An 18,428-nucleotide genomic window follows, 5' to 3' on the forward strand; every position below is an offset into this window, starting at 1 on the left:
ATTATCATGATAGACAAGGTCATGTGACATACATTTATTTCAGGCAGGTTGAATCTTTACAAGTTGTTTTTGGACAATTAACTAAGAATCCTGTTCTCAGTTTTTCTATGAAAGTTGTATTTTTCTATATTTTCTTGGAAATAGGGCACTAACAGTTTTTGGCTATTGAGACAGGTAATGCACGATATTAGTAGAGTAACATTTATTTATCCATAGTTCTGTGTTTACTCTTAATCTAATTTATTTTGGTCAAGATGGCTGTGAATTATAATACTCAAGCTCAATTTAGAAGAGGAACCCTACGCAAACAATGTTTCATAACTTTCAAAAACAAGCTTGTATACAAATACATTTATTTGATAATGAGATTGAGAATTATCATTTAAAATACTTTAAATTATTTTTGACTGATTCTTAGAGCTAGGATTCCAAGACTGGGCCATATAATATTGTGACTGCGCAATGCATTTGCTAGTTGCAGTATTCATGGCTTACCTTAGATAATGTGCCATCTCATCAATTAAAAATGAACACTTTCACAAGTTCGGCTTCTCGCCATCTGATTAAGTAGTAGTTAAGATTTTGGTATTTTGGCGTGGATGGTGGTCGGGGAAGCCAGCCCCCAGTCATAGATCGGGGTTGGTAGCTGGCCTTCTGGCAGGGCTAGCCCCCGGTTGTGAACTGTGATTGAACCGAGCCTGCTGGTAGGGCCAACCTACCAGGGTTGAGCTGGTCGCCATTGTGCAGGAAGTCTGGAGGGTGACTCGAACAGGAGGTGGATGGGGTGGTGGTGGGTCACTGGATCAGCACAAACTTGCAGTACACCGTTTGTTATGCAGATGTACTAGGGGTTCGAACCGAAATTACACTGAACAAAAATATAAAAGCAACATGTAAAGTTTTGGTCCCATGTTTTATGAGCTGAAATAAAAGATCCCTGAAATATTCCATATGCACAAAAATCTTATTTCTCTCAAATTTTGTGCACACATTTGCTTACATCCCTGTTAGTCAGCATTTGTCCTTTGGCAAGATAATCCATCCACCTGACAAGTGTGGCATATCAAGAAGCTGATTAAACAGCATGATCATTACACAGGTGCACCTTGTGCTGGGGACAATAAAAGGCCACTCTAAAATGTGCAATTTTGTCACACAACACAATGCCACATGCAATTGGCATGCTGACTGCAGGAATGTCCACCAGAGCTGTTGCCAAATAATTTAATGTTCATTTCTCTACCATAAGCCGCCTCCAACATTGTTTTAGAGAATTTGGCAGTACGTCCAACCGGCCTCACAACCGCAGACCACATGTATGGCGTTGTGTGGGCGAGCGGTGTGCTGATGTTAACATTGTGAACAGTGGGGTTATGGTATGGGCCAGAGCATATGGTGAGAATCTCAGCTCCTTGCACACGGAGCTGTTCACCCCTCCGCTCCCCCCGCTCAAAGCCACATCAGGCCAGTCTGCTCATTATCGGTCAGCGCTCAACGCAGTTTGCATCGCGCTCCACTCAAATCGCCCCCCCGCTCGCTCCAAAAAAGGAACAAAATCTGCATGTATTTCACTTTTACCTTAAACCTTAAGCCTTACTTTATCTCCTCGAATTTGTTGCATACAGACTCATCTCGGATTATCCATTCTGTCTTGAAACGGGGATCTTACACTGATGCTAAAATGAGATGTTAAATCAGTATAGTATATTCCATAGCGAATTGACACGTTGTTTGCCAATGTTTCTGCAAAAGCAGCGATGCCCATTGGAAGTGCAGCGTGAGTGTCATCGGTGAGCAGGGATTTGATTTCTGTGACAGCAGGGAGGATCATCCCCAGGTTCCCCAGCTCCTTCTGCAGTTTGTCTATGAAGTCTGCCAGTGGTGTCAGCACACTGACAAGGTGCGTCAGCTGCCGTACTTGATTCAGGGTGATGTTAGCAACTTTAGACTTGAGTTTGTTTTGCCATAACGGGTCTTTTTGGAACAACCGGATGAACGACTGAATCATCCGCAGCTGGCTGCTCCATCGAGTGGCGCAGGCATTTGTGGGGCGGACACCTAATTGGTCGGTTTCCTCTGTGTTCAGGGTGCTCTTGTGTACACTTTTCACCAGGTGCCCGACTTTCACTAACAGCCTATTAATGTTGTCGTGCTCGTTAACAGAGTCTTTGATTGCCAGCTGAAGCATGTGAATGGGGCATCTCAGATGTAAATTTGACACAGTAAAGTACTGATTTATCATAGTTTCTACATTAGAGGTTATCACTTCCACATGGACTTGCGAGGGCGCAGGTGGTCCCTCATCCTCCTCTTCATGTTCTGCGCTGCTGCAGGCATCCGCGGTCACTTCACCCTCCGCCTCCTCTTCAGTGCCAGGGAGGAGGTTAAACGCCTTGATCATGTTGCTGGCACTGTCAGTGATGACCCGAATCACACGTCGTTGCACGTTCCAATATTTAAGTACACTTTCATACTTTTGGTAAATACGATCTGCGGTATGGTGCCCCTGTATGTGCTCACAGCCCAACAAAACCGTGTGCCCCGGAACGTCCCATCAATGAAACTGGCGACGATGCCAAGGAAGCTGTGCCCTCTTCTACTGGTCCAAATGTCCGCTGACAGAACGAGCCCATCACCATTTTGCAGTAGGTCTTGCAGTTTGGCTTCCATCAGTGAAGAAACTTTTGAATTCCTCAACCCTTTTCTCTTGTTGCTGCTGCTGCTCCTCTCGCTCTATAAAATACAAATTCATGGACGACACAAATTAAATTAAACAGATGGATTCTGGGTCAGGCTTGAGCATGCTTTAGACTCGTGGTGTGAGCGAGCGAAATTGGAGCGGGACATAGGGCGACGCTACGTCCTTTTAAAAATGCCGCTCAGCGCTCTGTCCAAAATCCGCCCGCTCGCGCTCCACGCTCGCTCACGCTCCACTCCGCTCACATGCTCTGGCATGGGCAGGCATAAACTACGGACAATGAACACAATTGTATTTTATCGCTGGCAATTTGAAGGCACAGAGATACCGTGACGAGATCCTGAGGCCCATTGCCGTGCCATTCATCCGCCGCCATCACCTCATGTTTCAGCATGATAATGCGTGGCCCCATGTCGCACGGATCTGTACACAATTCCTAAAAGCTGAAAATGGCCGAGTTCTTCCATGACCTGCATACTCACCAGACATGTCACCCATTGAGCATGTTTGGGATGTTCTGGATTGATGTGTATGACAGCGTGTTCCAGTTCCCGACAATATCCAGCAACTTCGCACAGCCATTGAAGAGGAGTGGGACAACATTCTACAAGCCACAATCAACAGCCTGATCAACTCTATACGATGGATGTGTCGCGCTGCATGAGGCAAATGGTGGTCACACCAGATACTGACTGGTTTTCTGATCCACGCCCCTATCTTTTTTTTAAGGTATCTATCTGTGCCCAACAGTTGCTTATCTGTATTCCCAGTCATGTGAAATCCATAGATTAGGGCCTAATGCATTTCTTTCAACTGACTGATTTCCTTAAATTAACTGTAACTCAGAAAAATCTTTGAAATTGTTGAATGTTGCGTTTCTATTTTTATTCAGTATATTTTCCAATCGGTTTGTTCTGAACAGAACCATAATTATTTTAGTTCTGTTCCACTGTTCCGACCAGCAAAATAAAGTTACGAACCGCTTCAAATGGTTTAAATCATTCCTTTCTGTTCCTTTTTAAACCTCTGAAATTACATTTAGCTCAACATTAAATTACTTTACCAATCAGTGCAAATAGAGCAGCTTGCTATGGAGCGGGCAATCTATTTACATGCATTGGGCAGACGTGTGTAGGGCGCGAGATGTGACTGAAATCTAGCAGGTGAGGAGAGGGCGGAGGAGAAGGCTTGGTATCTTGCTATCATGACATCATCTGAATAAAGTCAGTCTCGTCCAAAATTGAGATTTGCGAGATGATAGGAAAATATTGTATGTCATGGAATGAAGGGCACCGTAACAGTTTTCCTTGGGTTGGGTTTATTTCAATCCTGCCCACAGCTGGCAGCACCCAAGTAACACAAGCCTACCAGACGAGCTAAACCACTTCTATGCTCGCTTCGAGGCAAGCAATACTGAAGCATGCATGAGAGCACCAGCTGTTCCGGATGACTATGTGAGCACGCTCTCCGTAGCCGATATGAGTAAGACTTTTAAGCAGGTCAACATTCACAAGGCCGCAGGGCCAGACGGATTACCAGGACGTGTACTCCGAGCATGTGCTGACCAACTGGCAAGTGTCTTCACTGACATTTTCAACATGTCCCTGACTGAGTCTGTAATACCAACATGTTTCAAGCAGACCACCATAGTCCCCGTGCCCAAGGACACTAAGATAACCTGCCTAAATGACTACCGACCCGTAGCACTGACGTCTGTAGCCATGAAGTGCTTTGAAAGGCTGGTCATTGCTCACATTAACACCATTATCCCAGAAACCGTAGACCCACTCCAATTTGCCTACCGCCCCAACAGATCCACAGATGATGCAATCTCTATCGCACTCCACACTGCCCTTTCCCACCTGGACAAGAGGAACACCTATGTGAGAATGCTATTCATTGACTACAGTTCAGCGTTCAACACCATAGTGCCTTCAAAGCTCATCACTATGCTAAGGATCCTGGGACTAAACACCTCCCTCTGCAACTGGATCCTGGACTTCCTGACGGCCCGCCCCCAGGTGGTAAGGGTAGGTAATAACACATCTGCCACGCTGATCCTCAACATGGGGGCCCCTCTGGGGTGCGTGCTCAGTCCCCTCCTGTACTCCCTGTTCACCCATGACTGCATGGCCAGGCACGACTCCAACACCATTAAGTTTGCAGACGACACAACAGTGGTAGGCCTGATCACCGACGAGACAGCCTATAGGGAGGTCAGAGACCTGGCCGTGTGGTGCCAGAATAACAACCTCCACGTGACCAAGACAAAGGAGATGATTGTGGACTACAGGGAAAAAAAGAGGACTGAGCACGTCCCCATTCTCATCAACAGGCTGTAGTGGAACAGGTTGAGAGCTTCAAGTTCCTTGGTGTCCACATCACCAACGAACTATCATGGTCTAAACACACCAAGACAGTCGTGAAGAGGGCACGACAAAGCCTATTCCCCCTCAGGAGACTGAAAAGATTTGGCATGGGTCCTCAAAAAGTTATACAGCTGCACCATCGAGAGCATCCTGACTGGTTGCATCACCGCCTGGTATGGCAACTGCTCGGCCTCCGACCGCAAGGCACTACAGAGGGTAGTGCGTACGGCCCAGTACATCACTGGGGCCAAGCTTCCTGCCATCCAGGACCTCTATACCAGGCGGTGTCAGAGGAAGGCCCTCAAAATTGTCCTAGACTCCAGCCACCCTAGTCATAGACTGTTCTCTCTGCTACCGCACGGCAAGCGGTACCGGAGCGCCAAGTCTAGGTCCAAAATGCTTTTCAACAGCTTCTACCCCCAAGCCATAAGACTCCTGAACAGCTAATCATGGCTTCCCGGACTATTTGCACTGTCCCCCCACCCCATCTTTTTATGCTGCTGCTACTCAGTTTTTCTGATTTATGCATAGTCACTAACTCTACCCACATGTACATATTACCTCAACTACCTCAAATAGCCGGTGCCCCCGCACATTGACTCTGCACCGATACCCACCTGTATATAGTCTCCCTACTGTTATTTAACTTCTGCTCTTTTTTTCCCCCTCAACACTTTGTTTTATTTTACTATATTAAAAAATAAATACATTGTTGGTTAAGGGCTGTAAGTAAGCATTTCACGGTAATGTCTACACCTGTTGTATTCGGCGCATCTGGCAAATAAAATTTGATTTGAAATCACCCCCCTAAAAACAACTCATGGCGCCTGCATTTCCTTAAGTCCTAATTCAGCAGTTATCTTCAATCAAAATGGTCAAAAATAAACAAAAATAACTTCTTATCAAGAGCAATTTCTCAATGAAGAATTTAGCTAGGACTGCCTGGGAGTGGTCCGAGTTAGAAGGGGAAATCTAAAAACTAGCTGATATTGGCAGAGATGTTTGGAACTTTATTGGTCTATTAACTAATTTACTGCCTGTTGATGTCACCAGGCAGGCCAAAACTCCATCCCACCATAACAGGCTGACATTTCAGGCGTTCTTTTCCAACAGCTCCTACACTAAAAAGGCATCATCATTTTCACAGTATTATTCCAATCTCGGTGTGAAAATATAACACAGGAAAATCTCATTTGACTGCACTGGGCCTTTAATGACCAAGCTGAAAAACAAGGTCAAATGAGGAAAGTTCAGCCCCACCAGCTCTCCTCTCGAAACAGAGTTATAAACTACACTTAGTAATGACATTTAAAACTGCCTGAGTACCAGTGAGCGCTCTCCATGGTGCTGATCATGACTGGAAGGGGAGCAGCAACATCAGCCTTGTGCTGGCCAGGTCCCTGGAACCTCCGATACCACCATCATACCAAATGACTTCTCTAAAGCAGGGCTCTCCAAACCTAATCTAGCACACCTGATTCTAATAACCAGTGGTTGATAAGATGAATCCAGTTAGTTACAACTGGGGTTGAAGCGAAAACCTACAGGAGTTTAATCTCCAGGAACACGGTTGGAGAGCCCTGCTCTAAAAACGGTACAGCTCAAATGACAAAATTGTTACAACTTCCGGGAAACATAACTTTTTTTAATTAGACAAAAAAAAAAACATTAATATTAACATAAACATCCCCTGAACACTGTGGGGATGGAACAGAGACACCCTATTCCCTACATGATCTTGACAAGCCCTATGGGTGACATTTCAGACACAACCAACCACTGACTAGCAAACTTGAACAACAGAGGTACAGTGGAATAAACTTCACACAAATTAACATTTACAGGCATAGGGTGAATGAGAGGTGAATAGTAGAGGGACCCTGCCTCCCTCCCCGCATCCCCAGTGCTTGGTTACATGCTAGGAGGGATAAAGTGCCCTGGGTGTGTGGGTGCAGTGACATAGTTGACTGGGTGATTGGAGGAGGGGCAGTAGGATGCGAGCACACGTGGTTGGGCAGGGCCTGAGTTCCAGGGTGAGAGGTAGTGATAGGTGGCAGAAAGCATAGGAACATAAGACTCGTAGGTGTGGAGTGGGGGTTGGCTGCACTGGTCCTGAACCAAGGGGTAGAACACTGTGCCTGGGGCTCCTGCTGAGGGAGGGTCCATGACCAGGGGGGTGCCTGGTAGGGAGGAAAAGGTTGGGGGTGAGAACAAAGGTGAGATTAAGAAAAAAGGTATGGATCACAGATGGTCATGTTTGATACTTGAGGTCTTAAGATCCTTGTGACAAAGACTTATGACACAGAAGTCAGATCTTATTCAATGCATATGTGCCATTTCATAATGCGGAGGTATGAGGCAGAGGGGTGGCGCTGACCGTTGGCAGGAATGTCTCCCTGGCCATCAGGCCCCATTCTCCCAGGCTCTGGGTAGGGCTGGGGGACTGTGTGATCAGAGGGAGGGGAGGCACCGGGGTAGGAACGGAACTGTTGCTCAGCACCTGGCTGCTGATACACCTGCACCATGGAGTGCCAGTAGCTCTGCTGGTACCACTGTTTCAACACAGATAGAAATATAGGCACACATTGTTTTAATTCAAAAGACATGTCTAATGTCTCATGACCAGTTACTGTTCACCCATACTACACTGAATAAAAATATAAAACGCAACATGTAAAGTGTTGGTACCATGTTTCATGAGCTGAAATAAAAGATCACAGAAATGTTCCATACGCACAAAAAGCTTATTTCTCTCAAATGTTGTGCACAAATTTGTTTACATCCCTGTTAGTGAGCATTTATCCTTTGCCAAGATAATCCATCCACCTGACAGGTGTGGCATATCAAGAAGCTGATTAAACAGCATGATCATTACATAGGTGCACCTTGTGCTGGGGACAATAAAAGGCAAATTGTCACAACACAATGCCTCAAGTTGAGGGAGCGCGCAATTGGCATGCTGACTGCAGGAATGTCCACCAGAGCTGTTGCCAGAGAATTGAATGTTCATTTCTCTACCGTAAGCCACCTCCGTCATTTTAGAGAATTTGGCAGTACGTCTAACCAGCCTCACTATCGCAGAACACGTGTATGGCGTCGTGTGGGCGAGTGGTTTGCTGATGTCAACGTTGTGAACAGAGTGCCCCATTGTGGTGGTGGAGTTATGGTATGGGCAGGCATAAGCTACGGACAACAAACACAATTGCATTTTATCGATGGCAATTTTAATGCACAAAAATACCATGAGATCCTGAAGCCCATTGTGAGGCCCATTTTATTTAAGGTATGTGTGACCAACAGATGCATATCTGTATTCCCAGTCATGTGAAATCCATAGATTAGGGCGTACTGAATTTATTTAAATTAAATTTCCTCAAATGAACTAACTCAGTAAAATCAATGAAATTGTTGCATGATGAGTTTATACTGTTGTTCAGTATATAATCCAGGGCTCTCCAACTCTGTTCCTGGAGAGCTACCCTCCTGTAGGTTTTCGCTCCAACCCCTGTTGTAAACAACCTGATTCAGTTTATCAACCAGCAAATTATTAGAATCAGGTGTGCTAGATTAGGGTTGGAGCGAAAACCTACAGGACGTTAGGACCAGGAACAGGGTTGGAGAACCCTGCTATATTCATTTGATCCCCTTTACTTACTTGGACTCCTAAATTAAAGTAATATTGGATGACCTTGCAATCTATAAAAAGATAAATACATTTAGTTACAATTACCATCACATTTTCTAATTCAACCATTAGAAGTTTACAACTTGAACACACGCGCCATGGGGAACAGTTTGTCTGACCTCGTGGAAGGTCATTGCCGTTGGGGTCATAGGAGTATGGTGGAGGGGGTGCGGCACTGACTGCTTCCCCCATCTCATTCACAAACCAGGGAGAGGAAGGAGGAGACTGCATGGATAAAACTAAAAACAAGAGAAAAACAGACATCCGTTAGGCATGAGGTCCCTGATAAGATATGATCCAATAACCAACTTATTATGTCTGACCATAACTTGTATAAAGAGTGGGTACCTGGTCTGCCCATAGCGTGTGGGGGCATGGGAGCCCCCTGAGGATGGCTTGAGGGTGGAGCCATTGGTGCTGGGGGGGTCTGAGAGCTGCTAGCGGAAGAGGAGGAGTTGGAGGTGAAGATAGCTGCTGGGGCTGTGCTTACAGCCTGTGAGGAGGTGATGACTGCTGACTTCACCACCAGCTGAGGAAACAGAACATCTAAATAACCCTCAACAGTTTGACTACAACATACAGACAATTCATGCTTAAGTCCAATGTTACGCAAAATAATAATAATAATCTAATCGTTTTAACTTTCATCCAAAGAGGAACATTCTACAGTTAATAAAAATGTTTAAAGCAGCTGCGTATAAATTAAACACCTGTTCCCCCCCCTTCCGCCAAAATGTGACAACTGAGTTCAGTAACACCGATTGTGAGGCATCCAGTACCTGCTGTGAGTAGCTGTAGGTAGCTACTCCCTCTTGTGGCGAGCCAGCACGAGATCCTCCCTCTTCAATGGTCTGGAAAGGCAGGCAGGCAAAAAAAAAGACAGGAACGGAGTCAAAACAGATCAGCCCCAATATCAGCACATTAATTGGAAATTATACAATAAATATAATCATCGCACATGTGAAATCAACTTTTATTACCCTTAGTTTCAACCCCCCAAAAAAAGTGAAGGGCAATTTGAGAGAGCATTATTATTTGAAGGGCAATATTTGAGAAGGCATAGTGAATACAACGGGTATTTTGTGTACCAGGTTGGCAGTGGACTCAGCTGCAGCATACATAGACGGGCTCTGGAACCCTGGGTCTGCAAGATAAATAATAATAATAATAATAATAATAAGCCATTTAGCAGACGCTTTTATCCAAAGCGACTTACAGTCATGCGTGCATACATTTTTGTGTATGGGTGGTCCCGGGGATCGAACCCACTACCTTGGCGTTACAAGCGCCGTGCTCTACCAGCTGAGCTACAGAGGACCACTGATGAAGAGACTTCACAAGATAATTGTGCACTTTTATCCATATTGTACGAGGGGTCTCCATATCATGAGCCTTTACTGCTGCCAAATGACATCAGTTGGGAAATGGAATAGCCTAAATCGGTCTTCACGTAACCAGTTAAAATAATGCATCTACAGAACAGAATATAATGAAATGGTGGACAAGGACTGTCCTACCAGTTCTTCCTAAGGGCTCTCCATGTACTTCATGGAAATCTCCACAGCAGGTGAAATCAACACTCACCTTGAGCAGTATAGATGTACTCCTCCGAATATTCACCTGAGAAAGATACACAACATCAAATTTCCATTTACATTCTGATACAAATCCTGGCTCAAGTTGAACAAATACATGTGATCAAGACAGCATCACTGGACAGGCTGGCCTACCCTGGTCGCCACCATTGCTCCTCTCGTCAGCGTCCTCCTCTGATGAGGTCATGGCCTGTTTGCCAGACATGGGGATGGGGCTCGCCCCCCGCTGCACCCAGTAGGTAGGGGTAGCTGGAACCATGGGGTTTGCTACAGCCTGTCCCTAAAGAGAAGGTTACAAATCAGAAAGCAGGTTGACTGTTGAATACTCCAGTTGCATACTCATGCTCCCAACTACCAAAGTCTGAACTCTTGAGGGCTTCTGTGATACTTAGTTACCGGCAAGGGAGGGAACGTGGTCTCATCCCCCTCCTCAATCTCGTAGAAGGTGATTGTTCCTTCCATGTCCCGTGCCTCCTCGCCAGCCTCGGGGACGTAGCTGAACTGGCACTCTTTGTTGATAGCATGCATCTGGCGCCTGCTTCGGCTGCAAGAGCTCAAATGAATACACATACATTTATAACCACAACATTCAGTCACTGCTCAACATTGCATGGGAGATGATTAATAATAATGTCTATTACCGTGACCTGAATGAGTAGTTGTCGAAGCTCTGGTAGCAGCGTTTTCCAGGGTGAGGGTAGTATGCCGCCTCTGGCCCAATGAGGTGATGCCTGTTCAGGAAACGGGCTGAACTTCTGAACAGAACCCAGATTGGCAACATCATAGATACCAACAGAATATAATCAATGGTAAGGAACATGGCCTTATTTCCCAAAATAAATAAAGAGTATCAAATCAGTAATGGTGCAGCACAGGAACTTTCAATTGTGTATAACAGCAGCGGTGTGAATGAGTGATATTTCTCAAACCTGCCGTTTGACTATTTAAGTAGCAAGCACACAGACCTGGGTGGGCCATATCCTCGCGGGGGCCTGGTTGGAGGATGTGGGTGATAGTGTTCATAGGGCAGTGTCCCTGGAGGTGGTGGGGGGTCATGCATGCCAGGGGCGTGCCCAGGGGGTATGCCGCCAGGGCCTGGCCGGAAGCGGGGAGGCAGGCCAGGCTGGGATCGATTGTAAGACACCATCAGCATCTCCTTCCCTCTGGGCTTCTTAAAGAAACGCCGCCGGCCTCTCACCTCTGAGTCTGGTGCAGGGGAGAAGAGGTAAAAGACAAAGTTGTACAAGTCATCTTTAATTGTCGGAGGCCAATACAAATGTCACTGCTATTAGAAACTTACTAGCTAAGACTATCTAAAGGTTAAAGGGCATACAGACCCATTTCTCCAGGATACTGCTCAGGCCTGCTGTATGATGGTCCCTTGCGGCTTGGGGTGATGTTCCAGGCAGGGACAGGGTTCACAGGCTTCAAGTTAGTCAGAGACACAAGATGTCTGAAAGTGGTAGGGTATAGAGAGAAGAAGTCTCAAACCTAATATTAAAAACAGCACTGTGTAGAAAGTAATTCACCATATCTACTATACTGTATGACTGACAATAGGAAGATGCAAGGCCAGGGGGCAATCATTCATGGGCCAGAATACTAAAATAAGCACACATTGATGGGTGCTGTGCAGTAGTGCCTGTTTGTAAGTCAGTTCAATGGGGGTGTTTTGAAAGAGACTGGTATCTCACTTTTCTCCAAGCTCTTCGATGAACACGGTCACAGCGCTGGGGTGAGTGCCCACCTCCTGAATGAAGGCATTGTAATACTTCCCTTTGGGGTCGAGACGAACCTGCATAGGAGACATGGGCTAACCTTATGGTCATAGAGTATGTCCGGAGTACGGTTTGCACAAAAAACACTCAAAGAATCTTAAATGAGTGGATAAATTGGATTACCTGACACTTGTCGCCCAAGAAATACTGTCTTCCAGCAAACACCATGTAATCAGTCTTCTGCATTTCTGTTTCAGAGACATTATATGCCATTCGAGAAGGCCCAATTATACAACTATTCTACGAGAAAAAAAAATCTAAATCACTGTGTGGTATGAGCATATCAACCCCATGTGAATATTCAGCACGGATAACAGTTGTGCTCTGCATGGATCTTGAAACTAACTTTATGACTAACGTTGCACGTTTAACTTAGCAGTTTCACTTTACCACAAGAAATCCAACTCAAGTTTCCCCAAAAGAAGGGGCAACATGGCATACCTTTGCGACTGTCATGCCATACATCAAACTCTACATTTCTGTACATCTCAGAATCCAGTGCTTTGAGCACCTTGTACGGGAGAGAGAGTTTTGTTGGTCCATCTGGAGTCTTAGGACGAGAAAGAGATAAGACACTGTATGTGCTCCTAGAATCTATTCTAAATAATGTTATAAACTACAATCCCTCAGGAGGTGGTAACCATAACGCTTTCTAAAACATTATAGACGTTACAGAAAACGTTGTCACATATACTTCCTCTGCTCCAGATCTGGCTTTGTCCTCTGTGTGACTGTGCCCATTGAGCTCCCAATCGTCCCTACAAGAGTAAACACAGTGTAGAAAAATTTAACTTTACAAAAAATATACAATGACTATTCCAATATATTCAGTTGAAGTCGGAAGTTTACATACACCTTAGCCAAATACATTTAAACTCAGTTTTTCACAGTTCCAGACATTTAATCCTCGTAAAGACTCCCTGTTTTAGGTCAGTTAGGATCACCACTTTATTTTAAGAATGTGAAATGTCAGAATAATAGTAGAGAATGATTTCAGCTTTTATTTCTTTCAATCACATTCCCAGTGGGTCAGACGTTTACATACTCAATTAGTATTTGGTAGCATTGCCTTTAAATTGTTTAACTTGGGTCAAACGTTTTGTGTAGCCTTCCACAAGCTTCCCACAATAAGTTGGGTGAATTTTGGCCCATTCCTCCTGACCGAGCTGGTTTAACTGAGTCAGGTTTGTAGGCCTCCTTGCTCGCACACGCCTTTTCAGTTCTGCCCACACATTTTCTATAGGATTGAGGTCATGGCTTTGTGATGGCCACTCCAATACCTTGACTTTGTTGTCCTTAAGCCATTTTGCCACAACTTTGGAAGTATGATTGTGGTCATTGTCCATTTGGAAGACCCATTTGCAACAAAGCTAACTACCTGACTGATGTCTTGAGATGTTGCGTCAATATATCCACATCATTTTCCTTCCTCATGATGCCATCTACTTTGTGATGTGCACCAGTCCCTCCTGCAGCAAAGCACCCCCACAGCATGATGCTGCCACCCCCGTGCTTCAGTTGGGATGGTGTTCTTCGGCTTGCAAGCATCCCCCTTTTTCCTCCAAACATAACAATGGTCATTATGGCTAAACAGTTCTATTTTTGTTTCATCAGACCAGAGGACATTTCTCCAAAAAGTACGATCTTTGTCCCCATGTGCAGTTGCAAACCGTAGTCTGGCTTTTTTATGGCGGTTTTGGAGCAGTGGCTTCTTCCTTGCTGAGTGGCCTTTCAGGTTATGTCGATATACAGTGAGGGAAAAAAGTATTTGATCCCCTGCTGATTTTGTACGTTTGCCCACTGACAAAGAAATGATCAGTCTATCATTTTAATGGTAGGTTTATTTGAACAGTGAGAGACAGAATAACAAAAGAATCCAGAAAAACGCATGTCAAAAATGTTATAAATTGATTTGCATTTTAATGAGGGAAATAAGTATTTGACCCCCTCTCAAATCAGAAAGATTTCTGGCTCCCAGGTGTCTTTTATACAGGTAACGAGTTGAGATTAGGAGCACACTCTTAAAGGGAGTGCTCCTAATCTCAGCTTGTTACCTGTATAAAAAGACACCTGTCCACAGAAGCAATCAATCAGATTCCAAACTCTCCACCATGGCCAAGACCAAAGAGCTCTCCAAGGATGTCAGGGACAAGACCATTGCCAAGCAGCTTGGTGAGAAGGAGACAACAGTTGGTGCGATTATTCGCAAATGGAAGAAACCCAAAAGAACTGTCAATCTCCCTCGGCCTGGGGCTCCATGCAAGATCTCACCTCGTGGAGTTGCAATGATCATGAGAACGGTGAGGAATCAGCCCAGAACTACACGGGAGGATCTTGTCAATGATCTCAAGGCAGCTGGCACCATAGTCACCAAGAAAACAATTGGTAACACACTACGCCGTGAAGGACTGAAATCCTGCAGCGCCCGCAAGGTCTCCCTGCTCAAGAAAGCACATATACAGGCCCGTCTGAAGTTTGCCAATGAACATCTGAATGATTCAGAGGAGAACTGGGTGAAAGTGTTGTGGTCAGATGAGACCAAAATGGAGCTCTTTGGCATCAACTCAACTCGCCGTGTTTGGAGGAGGAGGAATGCTGCCTATGACCCCAAGAACACCATCCCCACCGTCAAACATGGAGGTGGAAACATTATGCTTTGGGGGGGGGGGGGGTTCTGCTAAGGGGACAGGACAACTTCACCGCATCAAAGGGACGATGGACGGGGCCATGTACCATCATATCTTGGGTGAGAACCTCCTTCCCTCAGCCAGGGCATTGAAAATGGGTCATGGATGGGTATTCCAGCATGACAATGACCCAAAACACACGGCCAAGGCAACAAAGGAGTGGTTCAAGAAGAAGCACATTAAGGTCCTGGAGTGGCCTAGCCAGTCTCCAGACCTTAATCCCATAGAAAATATGTGGAGGGAGCTGAAGGTTCGAGTTGCCAAACGTCAGGCTCGAAACCTTAACGACTTGGAGAAGATCTGCAAAGAGGAGTGGGACAAAATCCCTCCTGAGATGTGTGCAAACCTGGTGGCCAACTACAAGAAACATCTGACCTCTGATTGCCAACAAGGATTTTGCCACCAAGTACTAAGTCATGTTTTGCAGAGGGGTCAAATACTTATTTCCCTCATTAAAATGCAAATAAATTCATAACATGTTTTACATGCGTTTTTCTGGATTTTTTTGTTATTTTGTCTCTCACTGTTCAAATAAACCTACCATTAAAATTATAGACTGATCATGTCTTTGTCAGTGGGCAAATGTACAAAATCAGCAGGGGATCAAATACTTTCCCCCCCCCTCACTGTAGGACTAGTTTTACTGGGGCTATAGATACTTTTGTACCCATTTCCTCCAGTATCTTCACAAGGTCCTTTGCTGTTGTTCTGGGATTGATTTTCGCACCAAAGTACATTAATCTCTAGGAGACAGAACGCTTCTCCTTCCTGAGCGGTATGACGGCTGCGTGGTCCCATGGTTAAACTTGCGTACTATTGTTTGTACAGATGAACGTGGTACCTTCAGGCGTTTGGAAATTGCTCCCAAGGATGAACCAGACTTGTGGAGGTCTACAATTATTTTTCTGAGGTCTTGGCTGATTTCTTTTGATTTTCCCATGATGTCAAGCAAAGAGGCACGGAGTTTGAAGGTAGGCCTTGAAATACCTCCACAGGTACACCTCCAATTGACTCAAATGATGTCAATTAGCCTATCAGAAGCTTCTATAGCCATGACATCATTTTCTGGAATTTTCCAAGCTGTTTAAAGGCAAAGTCAACTTAGTATATGTAAACTTCTGACCCACTGGAATTGAGATACAGTGAATTATAAGTGAAATAATCTGTCTAAACAATTATTGGAAAAATTACTTGTGTCATGCACAAAGTAGATGTCCTAACCGACTTGCCAAAACTATAGTTTGTTAACAAGAAATTTGTGGAGTGGTTGAAAAACAAGTTAATGACTCCAACCTAAGTGTATGTAAACTTCCGACTTCAACTGTAGATGCAGGGGCAATTTATGCATACTGTCGGTAACTGGCGGAGTATAAGACAGGTTTAGTCAGGAGGACTTTATGGAATTCAAAAAGATTGTACAGAACAAGACTTCACCTCTGAGTCTGACCCCTGTCCTCGGGGGTGTCGTAGCCTGCGTCCTCACTGCACACTGATAGGCTGTTCCTATAGCGACGACCTCCACCACGAAACCCTTCCAATGCTCCCTGCAACTCCACCTCCTCAACACCAAGGACTTGTGTGTACAGCAGCTCATACAACAGAGCTGGATTCAATTGAAGAAAAAATAAGTACATTTCCTTTTGACTACACATGGAACTACTACTCATTAGAATATTAAGTAACTACAATCAATGAGTAGCTAGTTACATGACTTAAAGAGTGAAGACATATCCACTGGTTCCTCAGAATTCTGATGGTGTGAGAGTACTGACCCTGACACAGAGCTGCATCGATCGGGTAGTTCCTGGGGTACACAATGTCATAGTGGCCATTGTTGGAGCAACACAGCAAAATCTGCAATACAGTCAGAAGAGCAGAATCCAGAACAGTGAGAAGTGTAATGCATTTTATCCCCATCCCATGGTGAAAATTATAGACACATCAAATTGTCTACATAGATGGAATTAAGAAAGATAAAAGCTGGTAAAAAGAAAATGTATAAATATTTGACTTTTTTAAATAGCAGTAGTCTTCTCAAACGGTAAAATGAGAGCAGCGCCCTCTAGCGGACAAACCACAGTCTCACATGTCATCTCACCTTTCCACACACCTGGTTTAATTAGCAATGTGATTCAGTTTTGCCTGGTAATTACTTCACTAGTCAGGCATTTGAGATGCTTCAGGGCCTGGGTTCAGAAGGCTGTGATGAACCACACACACTTACCTTCTCCACATACTCTTTCTCAGTTATCTCAGTTGGTGGCTTCCCAGGGTACCTGTATATGAGGAAGCACCGCCTGCCACACAGTAAATATTTGAGAACACAGATTTATTTCCAGTTACATTAAAAGCAAAAAATGCAAATCACATTTTACATATCACATTTAATGTCCTGTCGGCCAACAAAGGTTATACAACGTGGGGGTGTATAACTCTGAACACATTGTGAAGCACGTACCTGTACAACAATGACAATGCCTTTATCTCAACTTGTCCAGCGGTTTCCTTTAGAAAAACATGTTTAAGGGTATGACCAATGGATTGTGCAATATGCTTGTATAACATGTACTTATAAACATACCGTGGGGTCCTCCAGACGTTCCAGATACTTCTCAAATGACCCTTCAACAAACTACAAGAGAAAGCATGTCATTTACATTTTTGTCATTTATCAGACGCCCTTATCCAGAGCGACTTACTATTGTGAGTGCATACATTGTCATACTGGTCCCCCGTGGGAATCGAACCCACAAGCGCCATGCTCTACCAACTGAGCCACACCGGACCTACTGATAAAGCACGTCATGATAAAGAATGTCATTATAGACTTAGATTTTTAACTAGACTTGCTCTGTACTGTGAATACATTGTGCATGCAAAAATATAAATTAACTTACAGGTTCAAAGTTGCATCGGTTTGCTCTCATGAAGGTGACACAGTCTTTCCTTATCTTTTGTTGGAAATTCTGAGAGTAATAAAGCTTGAGAAAAGGAAAGAGATACCGGTACATGATTGCATAATTTTTTGTATTCGGCCTCTTCTCTCCTTGTGTAGCATAATTCTGTGCATTCCATGATTCAACTCTGGCCACTTTGGGTATTAATAATTTAGCAGTCAACCCAATGAACCCATGAGTTCCGATTTTCACACCATGAATTCAGTCGTAGTTATTGAGAACTGTACTATTGCATGTTTATTTTCAAAACGTTGAACGTGAAATGGAATGTAATAAAAAAAAGTATACAGTAGCTAAATTGGCTTTAGCCTACCTGCTCAGAGACAGCTCGAAATAGACAGGACGCGTCTCGTGCCATCATTTTCCGGTAGAGACCGATGCTGGCTAGATACTCGTCCATGTTTACAAAATACTTCTTCAAGGCTTTCTGCATTTTAAAGAAATTGCAAATAAAAAACTATAAATATGCTAAGCTTCATAACTTCACGCGTAGACGATAAAGAACATGAAGGTCGAAAGTTACCTTTCGAGTTGGAATAAGGAAACAGCTGCTACAAATGAGCACTGATTGCCGAGTCAATTCCTCCGTCACTCGCCCCAACCGTTGAAAACTTTATTGAAAATTATTGTATTTGATTGGTTACACTAAATTCTTGTTT

General features: G+C 44.4%; 1 protein-coding gene across 1 annotated transcript; it reads right to left on the reverse strand.

Moving 5' to 3' along the window:
* Window positions 1-6,978: 6,978 nt before the first annotated feature.
* LOC311143008 (UDP-N-acetylglucosamine transferase subunit ALG13-like) lies at window positions 6,979-18,202 on the reverse strand (the record flags this gene model as incomplete). Its single annotated transcript, XM_084178801.1, has 24 exons — window positions 6,979-7,247; window positions 7,445-7,619; window positions 8,723-8,763; window positions 8,872-8,991; window positions 9,101-9,281; window positions 9,532-9,603; window positions 9,841-9,896; window positions 10,337-10,372; window positions 10,483-10,627; window positions 10,744-10,900; window positions 10,989-11,102; window positions 11,313-11,553; window positions 11,685-11,800; window positions 12,042-12,142; window positions 12,249-12,313; window positions 12,567-12,675; window positions 12,814-12,883; window positions 16,247-16,415; window positions 16,585-16,666; window positions 17,037-17,109; window positions 17,271-17,317; window positions 17,394-17,444; window positions 17,710-17,793; window positions 18,083-18,202. The coding sequence occupies 24 exons, from the start codon at window positions 18,200-18,202 to the stop codon at window positions 6,979-6,981; spliced, it is 2,694 nt and encodes an 897-aa protein (XP_084034927.1).
* Window positions 18,203-18,428: the final 226 nt, after the last annotated feature.

The sequence above is a fragment of the Coregonus lavaretus genome (genome assembly GCF_964263955.1).
Source record: "Coregonus lavaretus genome assembly, chromosome: 15".
Taxonomy (NCBI): Eukaryota; Metazoa; Chordata; class Actinopteri; order Salmoniformes; family Salmonidae; genus Coregonus; species Coregonus lavaretus.